We start from the raw sequence: 19,068 nt of genomic DNA on the forward strand, positions 1-19,068 counted from the left end.
TTTCTTTTCCAGTGTTTTTAACCACTACACTAAATTGGCCTTCCGCCAAGGGTGAAATCCAGCAGTTTCTGACAGGTTATGAAGAACTAGTAGCGGAAACTTTGAGCAGTTCAGAGAACCGGTAGCGGAAATTTTGAGTAGTTTGGAGAACCGGAAAATACCACATCTGACTGACCCCAGAGTAGGGTGGGAATGGAGATTTTGCAATATCCTTCCTCCAGGAGTGGGGAGGGAATGGGGATTTTGCAGTATCCTTCCCCTGGAGTGGGGTGGGAATGAAGATTTTGCAGTATCCTTCCTGCAGTATCCTGCCATGCCCATCAAGCCACATCCACAGAACCGGTAGTAAAAAAATTTGGATTTCACCACTGCCTTCCATCCTCACTTTAAAGCACTATACATCTAACAATTCGCAATATATTACTAGAACTGGGGGAAAAAAACTAATTTCCCATGAAATATTCATTACATTTCATTTTGTATTTGGAGCTGAAAGGATAGGAGTATCTGCAAAACTCATCTCTTTCAGTTAGCCGGTCTCTCTTGATTTTATGATTTTATGGTTGATTTTAAATTTTGATATGGATTTTAAATTGATAAATTTTAAACTATGGGCCAAATTTAATTATTTTAAATTTATTTTTAATCGTACTTTATGTATAAATGTTTTATTTTGGCTGTTCACCGCCCTGAGTCTGAAAGGAGAAGGGCGGTATAGAAATTTGAATAATAAATAAATAAATAAATAAATAAATAAATAAATAAATAAATAAATAAATAAATAAATAAATAAATAAATAAATAAATAAATAAATAAATAAATAAATAAATAAATAAATAAATAAATAAACTTTCTGGCCAGGAAAGCAAGAGTAAAACAGATAACAGCCAAGATATCCAGAAAAGCCAATACACAATAAAACATGATAGCAGAACCTTCATTACATTCCAGGACAATTTTTTTCAGGTATTGAGTGGGTATCAAAATCTGGGAATGGAGGTAAGGTTGCCAACCACAATATACAAATACAGGCTTGAATGAAAGAACTAGAAAGAACAATGTAGGTTGCTAGTCTTTTCCCCACCCATTTTCTCATTTGGGATCCTGGCTTGATGGCCATGAAGGACAGAACCACAATGATGGTTTTGGCTAATACACAAGAAACCGCCACTGTAAAGATGATGCCAAAAGTTGTTTGGCGGAAGAGGCATGGTATCTTCTTAGGCCGTCCAATGAACAGCAAGGTATAAATGAAGCAGAGGAAGAGAGACATGAGGAGAGTATAGGTAAGGTTCCGGTTATTGGCCTTCATGATGGGAGTATCCTGGTGCTCGAGGAAGATTTTAAGTACCACAGCTGTAACAAAAGAGAAGGAAAGAACAGATATGGCCAAGATAATCCCTAAAGATTCTTCATAAAACAAGAAGCTTATATCTTTTGGAAGGCATGCATCTTGGTCATAGTTTGGATATTTATCCTCTGGACACTGGACACAGTCATCCATATCTGGAAAAGAAAGCATTAGCAAAAAAAAAAAAAATCTAGAATGATTTAGAAATGTAGATAGATTTCTACTGAAATTTTGTAGTGTATGCACAACTTCAATAGATGGATTTTCCTCCCCTTACATAATGGGTCTACAAGTAGTTATAAACATTCTCTTCCTTATTTAAGAAGAAAACTATATTATATAAACAAATATTACTCTCCCTCCCTCCCTCCCTATCTCTGTCTCTTTGTCTCTCTCTGCCTCTTTCTTTTCTCTCTGTCCCTGTCTGTCTCTGTCTTTTCCTCCCCACTCGCTCTGTTTGTGTGTCTCTCTGACTCTCTGACTCTCTGACTCTCTCTCTCTCTCTCTGCGTCTCTCTGTATTTCTCTCTGTGTGTATATACACACACTCACAAGCCCCCCCCTCTCTTGGGGTTAGCTCAAACATTATACTAATCTTCAAATCTCTCTGTTAACCATCAGTTACTATATATATAATTTGCAGAAAGTCCAAAAATGACCTCCCGTCTCTCATGAAACCATCTAGTTCATTGTCTTTTACATTTCCAACACTATAAATTTTCACTAATCCATCTGGAGTCAAATACCAAAGATACATCCTTTTATTAAAAAAAAAATATTTCAAACTATAGTTCAAAATAAATTTTAATTCATTAGTCCATAGATGGATTACATTTATCTAGCATTATGATGTCAAGTAGAATTTTAAATGCTGCATACCGTTGCATTTCCACCAGTGGAGGAAACAAAAAAAGTTGAAAATATAGTTTAATTCACTCTTTTTGTTAATTGCTCCCTTTTATTAAGATCTGGTCTAATTATAATGATGTAACATTTTGGGAAAAAGATAAAAGCCAGGAGCCCAGCACTAGAGGCCAAGATGGCAAAGATCTCCACAGCTGTTGTGTATTTTCCTTTGGTGCTTATGTAGGCAGGCACAAAGGACAACCAGACACTGCAAAACACCAGCATGCTGAAAGTAATTGACTTGGTTTCCTGAAATGTGTCTGGTAGCTTCCTAGCTAAGAAAGCTGCAATAAAACTGACTATAGCCAGGAAACCCATAAACCCTAAAACAGAATAAAACATTGCAACAGATCCTTCATTACATTCTATAATTATTTCACTACTTATGGACCACATATCTACATCTGGGAAGGGGGGAGAAGTTCCAAGCCATACAGTACAAAAGGTACTTTGAACAAGAGAACAGGAAAGAACAATGAAAAGGGCCAGTCTTTTCCCAACCCATGTCCTCATCCTTGATCCTGGTTTGGTGGCCATGAAAGCAAGAACCACAATGATGGTTTTGGCCAACATGCAAGAAACAGCCACTGAGAAGATGATTCCAAAAGCAGTCTGTCGAAGGAGACAAGTCACCTTCATTGGTCGACCGATGAACAGCAGAGAACAAAGGAAGGAGAGGAGGAGGGAAATGAGGAGGGTGTAGGAGAGGCTGCGGTTGTTGGCTTTGACGATGGGAGTGTTGTGGTAAGTCAAGAAGATTCCTAACACCAGTATTGTGATAAAAGAAAGCACAAGAGCTGATGTAGCTAAGCCGGCCCCCAATAGTTCTTTGAAGGATAGGTAAGTTACATGCTTTGGCACGCATAAATCCTGGTTGTTGTTTGGATATTGATCTTCTGGGCACTGGAAGCAATCATCCATATCTGGAAAACCAAATGTTTATATTTAAATCAAAATATACCAGAAAGCTTGGAGTTCTTTTTGTAGATGATGGTATGAATATAAACCATGTTAGTAACTGTTATGATTGAACTTCAATGAAACTAATTGTTCTTGGCCTAGGTTTCATACTAAAGTTCACATTGTTGTCAAATATTGCTAGGAAAGCCTTTTATTTTGTATTACATACCAGTATATTTATCTTAGATAAATTATAGTTGTATACCTTCCTCTCTCCTTCCCTCCCTTCCTTCTTGGTATTGATCTTAATAATTTCTCTGGTCAATATTAGTATTTTCCTAATTATACTGAAATATGTGATCTATATGTTTGTGTGTGCATATATCTTTTGGAATTGATACTTCTTCTTCAGTTAGTTCTTCAATGGAAATGAAATTTCCAAGAATCATTGAGATATTCCAGGTGAATCTGTCTGAATTGTAGAAAATGTAGAACCTGCGCACTGTATGGAGGCATCTCATTCTGGAGATGATTAATAAACTAAGTTAAGACTCCACCCTCTCCCTTTGCGCATACTACTCCCTTCCTTCCATTTTTGTCAATTTCAAAGCAATTTTACTATGTATTGTTTTAATAGTTCATATTGTTTCTATTGATTATAAGCTATCTAGATCACCTGGAGGTGATATGCCTGGCATGTAAGTTAAATCAATAAATCCATAAATCCATAAATCCATAAATCCATAAATCCATAAATCCATAAATAATGAATGAACAAATGAAGAAATAAATAAATGAATAAATAAATAAATCAGTAAGTAAAGAAATAAGTAAATAAATAAATAAATAAATAAAATTTGAATCATTGAATAGAAGGTTGAGGGGCTTATTCCAATACTTTCAGTGGTGGGATTCAAATAATTTAACAACTGGTTCTCTGCCCTAATGACCAGCTAGGTGGGCGTGTCCATGGTGGATGTGGCCAGGGAGTGTGACAGGCAGCACTTGGCTTCCTGCACCCCCCCTGGGAGCAAAAATATGCCATGGGAGGGTGGATGTGCCACCCCCATGCCCTATTTGGGATCTAGGAGGCCTCCCTCCAGCCTTCTGGGAGCAAAAATGGACCACAAGGGGGGATGAGCTGCCCCCCCCTAGACTTTGGGTCTAGTAGTCCGTCCTGAAGTCTTCTGGGACTGAAAACGGGCCACGGGGGTGGAACACCCCATGCCTCATTTTGGGCCTAGTCCCTGCACTTACCTGGGAGCCAAAATAGGGTGCGTGGGGACTCCTGGATGGGGCGGGGGCAGCTAGCAATTTAACTACTAGTTCGCCTGAACTGGCCCGAACCAGCTGAATCCCTCCACTGAATACATTTATGTGTAAAAATGTTTAGGTCAGAATAAGATTAACAATAAGAGGAGGAGAAAACTTTCTCCAGGTACCTTTTATCAGTTCAAGAGTGAAGGTACAATACTTAACTGCACGATCATAGAAATAGCAATAGCACTTAGATTTAAATATCATTTCATAGTGCTTTACAGCCATCTCTAAGTGGTTTACAGAGTCAGCATATTTCCCCAACAATCTGGGTTGCCATTTTAACAACTTCAGAAGGATGGAAGTCTGAGTCAACTTTAGCTCGTCAGGATCGAACTTCTGTCTGTGGGCAGAGTTAGCCTGCAATACTTCATTCTAAGCACTGCACCACCACAGTTCATTGAACAGCTATCCACACAAAAATCTGGTCCTCATTGTCTACATCTTTTGAATCCATTGGATAACAAGACCCAAATGGAGCACATTAGAGTCATACGTTAGGGTCTGAACAATGGTAATAATGCTGATTGGCATACCAAAAAATAGCTGTCAATAGATGCTCCTGGCCATAGCAATTATTTGTTCCTCCAGTAGCATCAATAAATGTAACAGAATATCAAAACTACATGTCTATTCTTTTTGGGAGCATGAAACACCATTTAAAGTGGCCAGTCTTCAATTCCTAGGGCAAGGATATCCCCAAGGTTATAGCCAGTAATTCCCATACCAAAGACTCCATCTTTCAAGATTTGTATCAGTTTCTTGCTATTCCTCCATCTTATCACCACATTTAGGGACTGGAACTCCTAGCCCCTCTTGACTGAGGTGTTATGGGGAAGGGAGCTGTGAATTACTGGCCTGTTAAATCTTTACAATCACAGAGAGAGAAGCGACAATTTAGCCCAATTCAAGATCTACACATTCTAGGAATAGAAGTAAAAGCATCTTTGTAAGGTTACTGTCTGACCTCTGCTTCTGCACATGTAGTAAAGGAGAATCCCTACCTATGCATAATCAACTTCACCTTTGAACGCTTTTTCTAAGTACTAGAATTGCTTTTGTAAATTGATTTTTCCCTACTCCTATTTTTATAATCCAGTTTCTTGTTGAATTGAGAAAATATAAGAAAATCTCTGCCAGCATCCAGTGTCCCTGTATCAAATGTTTCCCTCACTCACTCCCACTCACTCACTCACTCACTCACCCACCCTCTCTCTCTCTCTCTCTCTCTCTCTCTCTCTCTCTCTCTCTCTCTCTCTCTCTCTCTCCCTCCCTCCCTCCCTCCCTCCCTCCCTTCCTTCCTTCCTTCCTTTCCTTCCTCTCTACTCTTTCTTGCTCCCCCCCCCAATTCCTCTTTTTACCTGTCTGGTCTGAAATTTTCCCCTTTGGACATAGAGTGCAATCATAGCAGCAAAATGATAGTCCTTCAATTTTGGTCTTTCTGTAACCTGGATGGCATTTTTCATTACAGAGTGAAAGAGGCCGTTCCTTTGCAAGAATGAAAAAGATAGTTTGTTATGTAGAAAATAACTTTCAAATTCTGTATTTGTAAAGTTTATAGATATCTGGGAATGCATGGCAGTTCTCCATTCTCTGAGAGGAAAACCTGACGTGTGAACATAAAACTGAAATCCGAACTGTCATCTGTCATCAAACATAGAAGGAAATGGTTTTCCAGAATATTCTAATGACTCTAGCTGAAACCAAATTTAGGACATCATATTTATTGTTTTAGTCAGTTTAGAACCCTCTAGAATCAAGCTGAACTTATAATGAATATAAGGTCTTGTTCTTTTTTAACTATAATACTGGTGTATTTCCATTACATTTTGATTTTAGTTCTTTATGTATGCATTTATTCAATATCTCATTTAGCCTAAAGTGCGGAATTTACACTAAGAATAATTAGGTGTCACCCAGTTTATGAGCCTGTAGTACAGTGGACTAAAAGCACTGTTATTAACATCTGCTGCTTGCAATTACTGCAGGGTTCGAATCTCGCCAAGGCTCAAGGTTGACTCAGCCTTCCATCCTTTCTAAGGTAGGTGAAATGAGGACCCAGATTGTGGGAGCAATAAACTGACTTTGTATAAATATACAAAAGTATGAAGGCTATTGCTTAACGCATTGTAAGCCTCCCTGAGTCTCCGGAGAAGGGCGGCATATAAATTAAAAGCAAAACAAAGCAAAGCAAAGTACATAATTTTAAGATTCAGAATATAATAATCAATATTTTGTCCTCATTTTATCCAACACTGTTGTGTATGGGCTTAATTTCTCTGTCCAATTCTGTCCTAGCAGTGTCACTGTCTAAAAGAGCAACAAATATGCAATTTGGAATAAGTCAAAATTAGTAGAAACCATTTCAGAGTGTCTGTGGGATGTATTTTCTACAGGCATCAGGAGGGAGTTAACTTTGATTGGAAAATAAGAAAATAATATATCCAAGATGCCACTAGAAATGCCTCCATAATGGAGAATGATTTCAAAATTAGTGCAATCACTAAATATATATATATACTGATTTATTATCCCTAACATTTTTAGAGATGGTAATTAGCCAACTTGGAGGGAAGGACTGGTATTGGCTCAATTTTGCTCAGCCATATGGTTGTACAATCCCAGATTATTAAATTGAGATAAAGAAAATGTGCACAGAAAGATTATTAAATTTTGGGAGATCCACCTTTAAATGTCCTTCTGTTAAAGAAATGGAATTTTCTAAGTTTACGGAAATGTAGAAAATTCATACAGAGAGAGATACAATGGTTTATAACTCACACCACAAATTCTAATAGATTTTCCTGAGTCTTAGTGAAACCTAAAATCATGAAGGTGTACTTCAGGGAAGATCAATTAATATTTTACTATAATATGTGTGTGTGTGTGTGTGTGTGTATGTGTGTGTGTGTGTGTGTGTGTGAGAGAGAGAGAGAGAGAGAGAGAGAGAGAGAGAGAGAGAGAGAGAGAGAGAGAGAGAGAGAGACAGACAGACAGACACACACACACACACACACACACTGATAGAGAGAGAGAGAGAGGGAGAGACAGAATGTTGGAACTGAAATTAAAATCATGGTTGCTCTACAATAGGACATTTACAAAGCAAAAATTTAAAAAGGGTTCAGAAGCACAGACTTTAGAATGTGGGGAACAGGTAGCTCTCTACTGAGTTATGAACCAGAATATTCAACAATAGCCAGAATAAAATGGAACCAACATATTTTGAAATGAGATGAACCTCACCTGATTAAACTGGTTGGGCCAAATGATCTTCTCTTCAGAAACAGTCAACAGTCTGTCGGAATCCATTCCTGCTTCTATCTGTCCAACTTTGATTCTAAAAAACGTCTGGTTTGGAAATGTGATCCAGTTTATAACACCAAATCCTGCAACCATTTCTCCATTGTTATCAAAAGAAATCTTCTCTCCAGTACTGCTATTAAATGATACGCTTTGCAGAAAGTGGTGGAGCTTTAAAAAAGGGGGATGAAAAAGTTAAAATGATGGAAATGCATTTAATTAGATCAGCATCCATATTGTATTGAAGCATCCCTCAAAACTTTCAGTAGGCTACTGTAATGGATATTAACAGTTTAGCAAACGAAGCATTAAATCAGTTTATACACAGTCAGTAACATAATTAAAAGTAATAATTCAGGTATGATTTCAATTATAGCTTGTGTATATTATTAGCAAGTGCTGTATATTGCAGAACCATACATTTTATTACTAGTGAATGACATAATATACAAATTAGCCAAATAAAGCATCATTTTCTAGAGAGGTAACATGCAGTTTTCATAAATTGCAAAGGAACATTTTAAAGCAGTCATATTTATTTATTTATTTATTTATTTATTTATTTATTTATTTATTTATTTATTTTATTGTATTGTATTTCTATACCACCCTTCTCCCGCAGGACTCAGGGCGGTGCACAGCCAAAATAAAACATTGTATACAAAATTTAAAAAACAATTTAAAAACAATTAAATAATTTTGGCCCAAATAATTTAAAACAACCCAAATTAAAACCGAATCAATTAAAACTGAGAGGACGGGATCAAGCCAGCCCAGCTAGATGGAATAAGTGTGTTTTTAGGGCCCGACGAAAAGTCTGAAAGTCTGATATCGTGCGTATCTCAGGGGGTAGGTCGTTCCAGAGGGCTGGTGCCGCCACAGAGAAGGCTCTCCCCCTGGGGGTCGCCAGCCGGCACTGTCTGGCCGATGGCACCCTGAGGAGGCCCTCTCTGTGCGAGCGAACCAGCCGGTGGGAGGCTATTGGCTGCAGAAGGCAGTCTCGCAAATACCCCGGCCCTAAGCCATGGAGCGCTTTAAAGGTGATCACCAACACCTTGAAGCGCACCCGGAAGACCACAGGAAGCCAGTGCAGCTCGCGCAGGAGAGGTGTCACATGGGAGCGCCCCATTGCTCCCATAATCCCCTGCGCGGCCGCATTCTGGACCAACTGTAGCCTCCGGGTGGATCCCAAGGGGAGCCCCATGTAGAGAGCATTGCAGTAGTCCAGGCGGGAAATGACGAGTGCTTGAGTGACTGTGCGTAGGGAGTCCTGATCCAGAAAGGGACGCAACTGGCGTATCAGGCGAACCTGATAGAAAGCCCCCCTGGCCACGGCCGTCATATGCTCTTCTAAAGACAGCTGTGCATCCAGGAGGACGCCTAAGTTGTGAGCCCTCTCCGTGGGGGCCAATGATTCGCCCCCAATAGCAGCGATGGCACCAGCTGGCTATATCGGGACGCTGGAAGCCACAGCCACTCGGTCTTGGAAGGGTTGAGTTGGAGCCTGTTTCTCCCCATCCAGGCCCGCACGGCTTCCAGGCACTGGGACATCACTTCAAGGGCATCGTTGGGATGGCCTGGGGTGGAGATGTACAGCTGAGTGTCGTCAGCGTACTGATGGAACTCCACCCAAAAGCCACAGATGATCTCACCCAGCGGCTTTACATAAATGTTGAACAGAAGGGGTGAGAGGACTGACCCTTGTGGCACCCCACAAGCAAGGTGCCTCGGGGTCGACCGCTGCCCCCCTGTCAACTCAGATTGTGACCGGTCAGAGAGGTAGGAGGAGAACCACTGCAGAATGGTGCCCCCCACCCCCAGCCCCTTCAACCGGTGCAACATGATACCATGGTTGATGGTATCAAAAGCCGCTGAGAGATCTAACAGGACCAGGATAGAGGAGCAACCCCTATCCCGAGCCCTCCAGAGATCATCCACCAATGCGACCAATGCCGTTTTCGTGCTGTGCCCAGGCCGGAAGCCAGACTGGAGCAGGTCCAGATAGACAGCTTCATCCAGGTACTGGGGAAACTGCCGCGCCACCACACTCTCAACAACCTTCGCAACGAAGCGAAGGTTGGAGACTGGACGATAGTTAGCCAAAACAGCTGGATCCAGAGAGGGCTTCTTGAGGAGGGGCCTCACCACCGCTTCTTTCAAAGCGGCCGGCAAGACAACCTCACCCAGAGAGGCATTAACAATCCTCTGGAGCCAGCCTCATATAACTTCCCGGGAAGCCAGCACCAACCAGGAGGGACACGGGTCCAATAAACATGTGGTCGCGTTCAGCCATCCCAGGATCCTGTCCACGTCCTCGGGAGCCACAGGATCAAACTCCTCCCAGATAACATTCTCAAGACCTGCCCAGTCATCCCGTCTGGATTTACCCAGTCAGAGGCCAGGCCTTCCCGAATCTGAGCGATCTTGTCATGCAGATACTGCACAAAGTCCTCAGCTCAACCCTGCAAGGGATCATCCCGCGCTTCCAGATGGAGGAGGGAGCGGGTCACCCTAAACAGGGCAGCTGGGCGATTATCTGATGATGCGATAAGAGTGGCAAAATAGCTAGATTTTGCTGCTTTTATCACCACTAGGTAGGTCTTAATATGAGACCTCACCAGTGTTCGGTTGGATTCGGAGCGGCTGGTCCTCCAACTATTCTCCAGGTGTCTTTTCTGGCACTTCATCTCCCTCAGCTTCTCGGAGAACCAAGCAGCTAGGTGAGTTTGGTGCCAGGTCAGAGGCCGCAAAGGCACGATGCGGTCCAAAGCCCCAGCGGCCGCACTGTCCCAGGCGGCCACTAGGTCTTCAGCCGAGTCATGAGCCAGAGTGTCAGGAAATGGCCCAAGCTCCATCTGGAACCTATCAGATCCATCAGGCGCCTGGGGCAGAACCACCTAGTCAGTTCCGCCTCCCTGCAGCGGGGTGCAGCGGTTAGAAAGTCTAGTCGAAGGAGCGAGTGGTCAGACCATGACAAGGGTTCGATGACTATATCCCCTGTATTAAGGCCACTCGACCACTGACCAGAGACAAAAACTAAATCCAGAGTGTATCCACCCGTGTGAGTAGGGTCATGAATTAACTGAGTAAGGTCCATGGCCATCATGGAAGCCATGAACTCTCGAGCCACCTCAGACATTTCACCAATGGATGGCAGGTTGAAATCCCCCATGACTAGAAGTCTGGGGGTACCAACCACCACCTCAGCTATGATGTTGAGCAGCTCCAGCAGGGCCGTTGCCACGCGTCAGGGAGCCAGGTACATGATCAACAAGCCCATCTGTACTCCACAGCCCCACTTCACAAAAAGGGACTCACATCCGGCTATCTGTGGCACAGTGGTCTCCCTCAGATCAAGACCTTCCTTTATAATAACCGCCACACCCCTGCCCCTGCCCTGAGCTCTCGGCTGATGGAATGCACCGAAGCCTGGTGGACACATATCTACGAGGGGCACTCCCCCCTCCTGGCCCAACCAGTCTCCGTGATACCTGCCAGGTCCGCTCCCCCCTCCTGAATAAGATTGCAGATATTGTTTCCTAATAAAAAATAATTCACTTAATGCATGGAATTCAATTAATCAGAGAATCATTTATCTAAAGGATAACTCGTGGTCTCTATATTGCAGCAATTGCCAGGTCTGTCTTTGCTAAGCTAAACATTTATTTATTATTTATTTATTATTCATATTTCTATGCCGTCCACTCTCCGAGGACCCTGGGCGGCTTACACCAAAGACAGTATACTAAATAGCATATTGCCCCCAACAGTCTACAATTCATAGGGTTTTGGTTTTTTTTCAGGACAAAAGAAGGATGTAATTTAATTGCTTCCGATAAATCACTACAAATGGATAATATGAAAGTGAACCCCACAAATAAAATAAATATATTATTAAGTGACACTAGAATTTGGATAATAATGAGATATTTAAGAAACGAAGCCAAGTTTTCTGAACAGTATGAAAGGAAAGTTGACATCATGTAGAAAATCAACCACAAAGCATAGAGCAGACAGCAGGTGATCCCCAAATGCGTTGTAGCTAACAGTTGTAGCTAGATCAGACAAACAATAGAAGTTTCTAAAAGGGGAAAATATACGCAATAAGCTTAAAATGAAAGGCTGATAGACAACTCTGCATCTTAAACAATGAACTACATCTGCTGAAATGTCCTAAGTCAGGGGTGTCAACTCAAGACCCGGTGGTGGAATCTGGCCCATGGGATGCTTAGATCTGGCCTGCGGGGCTGCCAAAGGACCAGCCTGCAGTACCTCTGCCAGCGAAAATGGAGCTTGTGAGGGCTGCGTGCGGCCCTCCCTAGCTTTGTTTTCACTGGCAGAGGTTTGCAGAAAGCCATCACAGCTGAAAACGGAGCTTGTGAGGGCTGCAAGTGGCACTCCTGAGCTCTGTTTTCTGTGGCGGAGGGTTGCAGGAAGGCATAACAGCCAAAAACAGAGCTTGGGAGGGCCGTGGGTGGCTCTCCCAAGCTCCATTTTTCCTGGCAGAGGGTTGCAGGAGGCTGTCAAAGCAGAGCTTGGGAGCCCGTTTTTGCTGGCAGAGCACTCTGGCCAACACAGGCACCCCCGACACAAAATATCCACACCCACCCTGGCCATGCCCACCCCAGCCCCCCAAGGTCAAACACAATCCTGATGTAGCCTTTAATGAAATTGAGTCTGACATTCCTATTCTAAGTAGTCTACTCACCTTCCATGAGTCTTGACTGAGGACTTTCTGCCTCCTCATTGCCCTTTGTTGGCCTTGGAAAGAGTACAGACTATGCAAAGCATGTGCAATTGCATAGACAGCATTGTAGACACTGTAGCTGTGGGCAGTCATGCTGGTTTCAAATACATTTGCAGGGAGAGTTTCCAGTTTCTCTTCCCCACTGCACATTGTCTCATCCTCTTCCTCTGTAGAGGAGGTTGGGAGCATACAATTAAATGTCTGTTGCCAGAATTCTGTTAAAAAGCCATCTCCTTTATTCAAAGCTGGGTTTCTCCTTTGAACAAACTGTTGGAATCCTAAGACCTCCATTGATTGAATGGAAAGGGACAGAGTTCCATGAATGAAATCCACTTTCCAACCCCTTTGAAAGATGACTGAGGAAAAGTCTACATCTGCAGTCATCACCCAGACTTTTGCATTATAATCCACATTACTAAATTCCATGAAGTGCAGTAAAAACCTTAAATTTACCACACTCTGAAATTCACCATGAAACAGGACTGTATTAGTTGTACTGTTGAAGACTATGTTCAAAATGCCATGTACCTTTTGGAAATATTTTTCATCGTCACTCACAAAATCAGATGGCATATTTTGCATGAATTCAAAGCAGATTCCTTTTTTGGAAAACATGGGAACCACATTCCTCAACAAGATCTCTGCTATGTTGCCAATGTCAAGGTAAAACACCCCAATCCAGGTCCAACCAAAATTCAGAAAGAGCTGGAGAAGTCCTTTGTACTGATGGCTTGCATTTGGCAGCATCCAATAAAAGAAAGGAGATTGACTTAGAGCATTGATCTCTGGAGCAGAGCTATATGCAACCTGGACCACAGAAGGAAATGGGAAAGGAAAACAATTAGATCTAACGTGAATTGAGACTCTTCCTCTATCCTTTTTGCATTACTATACTCACTACAAGGGATATGGTGGCTCAGTGGCTAAGATGCTGAGTTTGTCGATTGAAAGGTCAGCAGTTCAGCAGTTTGAATCCCTGGTGCTGCGTAACAAGGTGAGCTCCCATTACTTGTCCTAGCTTCTGCCAACCTAGCAGTTTGAAAACATGTAAAAAAATGCAAGTAGAAAAATAGAGACCATCTTTGGTGGGAAGGTAACAGCGTTCCGTGTGCCTTTGGCATTTAGTCATGCCAAACACGTGACTATGGAGACGTCTTCAGACAGTGCTGGCTCTTCGGCTTTGAAACAGAGGTAAGCACTGTCTCCTAGAGTTGGGAACGACTAGCACATATTTGAGAGGGGAACCTTTACCTTTACCTTTACCTTCACCATCACCTTCACCTTTACCCTTACACTCACTACATTTAAATTCCTTGTTCCAAACTTCAACTGAAATCACCCAACCTAATTTTATGTTGTCACATATATGAAAAGTCTATTGCATGAACTGAATGGTTGCAGACCCAGTATACACTCCTAAATACATTCCTCTCTCTCTCTCCCTCCCTCTCCCTCTCTCTCTCTCTCTTTTTGACAATGAACTTGCCTGCACCAACTTGTAAGGTGTGATGATGGTAGCCCTATCAAGAAATTCAGTAGAACTTGGTCCTCCTATGGCAGCTACCAGATCATTATGAAAATGACACTGATAGTTTGGGATGAATCTATCTATAGTGGAGAGAAGTTCCATTGCAGCTAGGTAGGTGTATCTTGAATTAAAATAGTCATTGTAGATACTGAAGCCTAAGGTGATGTTGGGTAAGAACTGGGGATTTTCATTAATTTCCTTTACAGCAAAAACCAAAGCCAAGACTTGCTGGTAGCTCTGAGTCAGTAACCTGGAATGAAAAAGAGAAACACTATTGCAGTATTTTCTGTGCAGTTGTTTGAGAAGGAGAAGTGTATAATAGACTAATGATGAGTGATAGTTCTTACTATGTTCTTTATTATTAAAGTAATCCCTAAATTATTTCTGGGGTAAAAGGTGTTTTGGCTATTGGAGAATATATATAGAGCATAGAATCAAGGGCAGGGAATGACCTTTATGGTCTTCTAGTCCAACCTCTGTCTCAAGGCAGGAGGTCTTGGTCAAATGGTTATCCAGTCTGTTTTTGAAAACCCCCAGTAATGAAACTCCCACAGTTCTGTTCCATTGATTAATTATTCTCACTGTTAGAAAAATCCTTCTAACTTCGAGAATGGATCTTCTCTTTAACAAGGTTCCACCCATTGTTTCTTGCTCTGTATTCTGGTATTTTGATGAATCAGTCAATCCCCTTTTCTCGGTGACCTCCTCAAGTTATGGAAGCCAATTATCATGTCCCTACTCATCCTTACAGTATCTTCAACAAGTTAGACATAGCTAGCTCCTTCAACCCTTCATCATATAATTTATGCTCCAGATCCTTTATCATCTTTGCTCTTCTCTGCACAGAACTGAACGAGTTCTTCCAAATGACATATTAGGCTGACTTTTGTTTTGATTTTAAAAGAATATTTCTCTCTCCTTCCCCTCCCCTTATTCAAACTACATATATTTGAAATGTATTATTGATCATTAACTTTTTTTCACTTTGTATGTTGTTTATTTATCTTGTACTACAAGGAGTAGCGGACTCCACTCATGTCAAAAGTATTTGTTCAAGAGGAACTGCTAATGCCATTTTTATTTAATAAATGTGGAATATCCTTCTTAAAAGGAAAAGGAAGAAAACTTGTATGTAATTTTAAAATTACATTCTTCCATTCTTCCCTTGAGGACCTGTATACTGCACAAGTCAAAAAGAGGGCTGTGAAAATATCTACAGACCTGTCACATCCTGGCCATAAATTGTTTCAACTTCTACCCTCAAAAAGACGCAATAGGGCACTGCACACCAAAACAACTAGATAGAAGGACAGTTTTTTTTCCCAAATGCCATCACTCTGCTTAACAACTAATTCTCACAACACTGTCAAATAATTTACTAAGACTGTATTATTATTATTATTATTATTCTCTTCCTCACTAGTATCTATCTCTTCCCATTTATATGCTTGTATCTTTCAATTATATTGTTTTTATTTGTTTCCTAGTACGATTTTATAGCTTATTAGTAACCTTGACTATCACTAAGTGTTGTATCTTTTTATTCTCGATGAATGTATTTTATTCTCCTTATGTACAGTGAGAGCATAAACACCTAAGACAAATTCCTCGTGTGTCCAATCACACTTGGCCAATAAAGAATTCTATTCTATTCTAATAATAATAATAAATATAGCTACTTACACAGGGTTCAAAATTATGTCCTGGAATGGGTGTCTTCTGAATTCCGTTGTCTCAATATAAATGAATGACTGTGAGGAGATGCCACCAATGATCCTGTCTCCTGGCTGAAAATATTTATGAAAGATATTAATGGGCTGGGATCCGGGGCATTTTTGCGCTGGAAGCCTGCTGACAGACATAGGAAAAGGCCCTAGAACCAATAATCTGAATATTATCATCATGAATAAAGATATCTGTGTAAAAGAACATTTCTCCCTAGGGCCCATTAATGTATAGCCTCAAGTTACATATCCTAAGTCAAGGAGCAAAATATCTCTGACTAGCCTCTTAATACAGTTTCTCTCTGTATCATCCCAATTCTAAAGTGGTACGGGGATATTTAAGCTTCTCTTTTTTTTTTCCTTACTTTGAATTGTAAAAACATTAACAGAGCTGAGAATTCTCCACAGACCTAAAGAAGCTGCAGACCAATCCAAAGTTCATAATTATTGAGTAGGTAATTATTCTTGGGTTAACTCTGATGCAATAATTTCCTTGTAGACCAGAAAAAGTAAAAGAATACCATTAAAAGCAATGTAAGAAAGCAACATTTTCATAATAGAAAGTCACTTAGGAAATTTCTTGAAATCAAAATCTAGTAGTTTTCCTGAATCAACACAAGACACTATGAAATCATAGACTTTTCTGAGAAAGTAAAAATATCCTTCATATTGTGATTTATATTATTATAACCTCCGCAGTAAAGTTACCTAGAAAACAGATCATCTATATAATATATTTCAGCAAAATGGTGTTCTGCCCCAGGTACGGACCCCAAAGAACGCAGCAGACACAAAGTCCATTCAAACCTTAGTTTACTAAATTAAATCAGTCTTTTACAACAATGGCTGTTAACTAACTGCATTAACAGCTGCCAATAATTCAAAGAATAATAACTGAAAGCTTACTGTTGTTGGCAGAATACCCAGAAGAAATTTGCAGGAAGCTGATCAGATAAGCAAGACAAGACACGAAGGTATGTGAACCAAGTTGTTCCCTGCAAATTGCTTCAGTCGGCGTTCTTCCTTCGATAGGCTAAGGGAGTGGCCAATTAGCCCCAAGCCTTACTCTCGAGGAGACCTCATCCTGAGGAGCCACTCCTGCCTTTTGCACCTCTGCATGCCCATGCAACGAGAAGACGCTCCTCCTCTTCATCCTCTTCACATAAGGGAGCTTCTGGAGGTTCTGAAGGCCATGGCTGAATCCCCGTCTCTGGCACCACATCTTCTCCAGCCTCATCATTGTCTGATTCAAGTGCCAGCTGCACAGGCTGCTGGCGCAGCACCACACCAGCCTCCTAGCTGTATGAATCAGCTACTAGCTGCACAGGCTGCTGACGGGCCACAACAAATGGATACCCACAGAACTTTATCAAAAGTACCTGACCACCCAACCTATTATCACATAACTAACACAAGCTGTAAAAAGAACAACACTGTCATACTTCAAAAACATCTGAGAAGTCACCGACACACTATTGCAACCCCATGGCATCAACATAGCACACCAGCCAACTAGAGTTCTCCAAAACATCCTAGTTAAACCAAAATACCCAGCAGCCTCAGAAGAAAAAACTCTACAATATAACCATATTGTACTACATTAAGTGTAAAGACTGAAACAGTTACTTTATAGAACAAGCAGGCAGAAGACTGGAAGAGTGCAGTCATGTACACCACTTAACAGTCAGAAGAAATGATGAGACATATGGATAGACTCAGCCATAGTTTCATCTGAGAGTCCCAAAACACCAGAAAATTCATGGAAGCCTGGCACCTGGGGTGAAATGCTACCGGTTTGCACCGGTTCAGGTGAACCAGTAGTGATAAAACCTACCAGTTCAGATGAACTGGTAGTACAAAAAAGCTACCGGTTAATTCGAACTGGCATTTCTAATAATCAGCTGTGCTGCGTGGTTTATATTCGCTAGAAAGCAGGAAATCCTACTTTCTAGCGAAACTAAAGCAGGCAGCACAGCTGTTCTCCCCCTTGCTGTTCTATTTACCTAGTGAAGTCTTCTTTTTCCGCACGAAGCGTGCATTTGGCATGCACCGTGCATGTGCGGGCAGTGAACCGGTAGCGATCCATGGAGGATTTCACCACTGCCTGGCACTCAGAGAAATCAATCATCAAAAGCAGTGGTGAAATGTAAAACTTGTTACTACCAGTTCTGTGGGCATTGCTTGGTGGGGAGGGTAATATGATTGAGTGGGCATGGCCAACTTTTTTTTTTTTTACTCTTAAAACCATTTTTTCTACATCATCTTCAGCTGAAGAGTTTGTAAAAAAAATGCTTTTAAAAGCCTGTGATGATCCCAGCTGACTTGCCTGATCGGCAGAGGCCTTCTTTTTTTAAAGCCTCTGACGATCCCAGTTGACTTGCCTGATCTGCAGAGGCTTTTTTTTTTAAGAAACATTTTTCTACAACCTCTTCAGCCGAAGAGGTTGCAGAAAAAAATGCTTTTAAAAGCCTCTGACTATTCCAGCTGAGCCGCACAATCGTCAGAGGCTTTTTTTTTTACTTTTAAAAGCATTTTTTCAGCCAAAGAGGTTGTAGAAAAGCATTTTAAAAAATGCTTTTAAAAATTAAAAAAAGTCTCTGATGATTGTGCGGCTCAGCTGGGCATGTGGATGGGGGTGGGCAGGGATTTTTGCTACTGGTTCTCTGAACCACCAGCTGCCATCGCTACCAGATCGAGCGATCAGGTCCGAACTGGGAGCATTTCACCCCTGATCAAAAGACACATAAAGCTAAAGAATATCTACCTATCTTTCAAAAGAGAGAATCAAAAAGTCAGGAAAGAAACAAAAAGATCAAAACACCACCCTACCAGCTATCAACACCCAGATGAGCAGAGATTAACACCAGGATTAACATTAGACCAACAATCAAGAAGAAAATAATATCCCAAGTAAGGAACTACCAATGCAGACAAATAAGCTAAAAGTAAATAACACACTAATCAGGAAATCATCAAGTCTACACCCACCATCCCTGACAGAGCAAACCACAAAAATCCACTTCTAGCACTGATGATGTTATCCAGTTTGGCAATAAAATGTCTAGAACAGGGGTGTCAAACTCGAGATGGACATTATTTTGATGGGATAACCCTGAGATCTCTTTATGAAGCACTCTGCTGGCCAAAACAGGCCATGGGGGGGGGGAGCCTTGCAAGGTCCCCATGCAGCCTCCCCCCATGGCCTCCTGCACCACTCTGCCAGCTGAAAATGGGTCATGCAGGGGGTTTCATGAGCCCCGCCCCCATGTTCTGTTTTTGGTTGGCAGAGTTT

The 19,068-nt window shown here is 41.4% G+C and overlaps 1 protein-coding gene across 1 annotated transcript; it reads right to left on the bottom strand.

Annotated features, from left to right (window-relative positions):
• Nucleotides 1–2,278: 2,278 nt before the first annotated feature.
• On the bottom strand, nucleotides 2,279–10,949 carry LOC139324418 (vomeronasal type-2 receptor 26-like). Its single transcript, XM_070954131.1, has 3 exons — nucleotides 10,802–10,949; nucleotides 5,836–5,922; nucleotides 2,279–3,180 (listed from the first exon to the last, which is right to left on the bottom strand). The coding sequence occupies exons 1-3, from the start codon at nucleotides 10,947–10,949 to the stop codon at nucleotides 2,279–2,281; spliced, it is 1,137 nt and encodes a 378-aa protein (XP_070810232.1).
• Nucleotides 10,950–19,068: the final 8,119 nt, after the last annotated feature.

Source organism: Pituophis catenifer, unplaced genomic scaffold (assembly GCF_029215685.1).
Source record: "Pituophis catenifer annectens isolate HBS135680 unplaced genomic scaffold, rPitCat1.0.hap2 SCAF_15, whole genome shotgun sequence".
In the NCBI taxonomy this organism is placed as follows: domain Eukaryota; kingdom Metazoa; phylum Chordata; class Lepidosauria; order Squamata; family Colubridae; genus Pituophis; species Pituophis catenifer.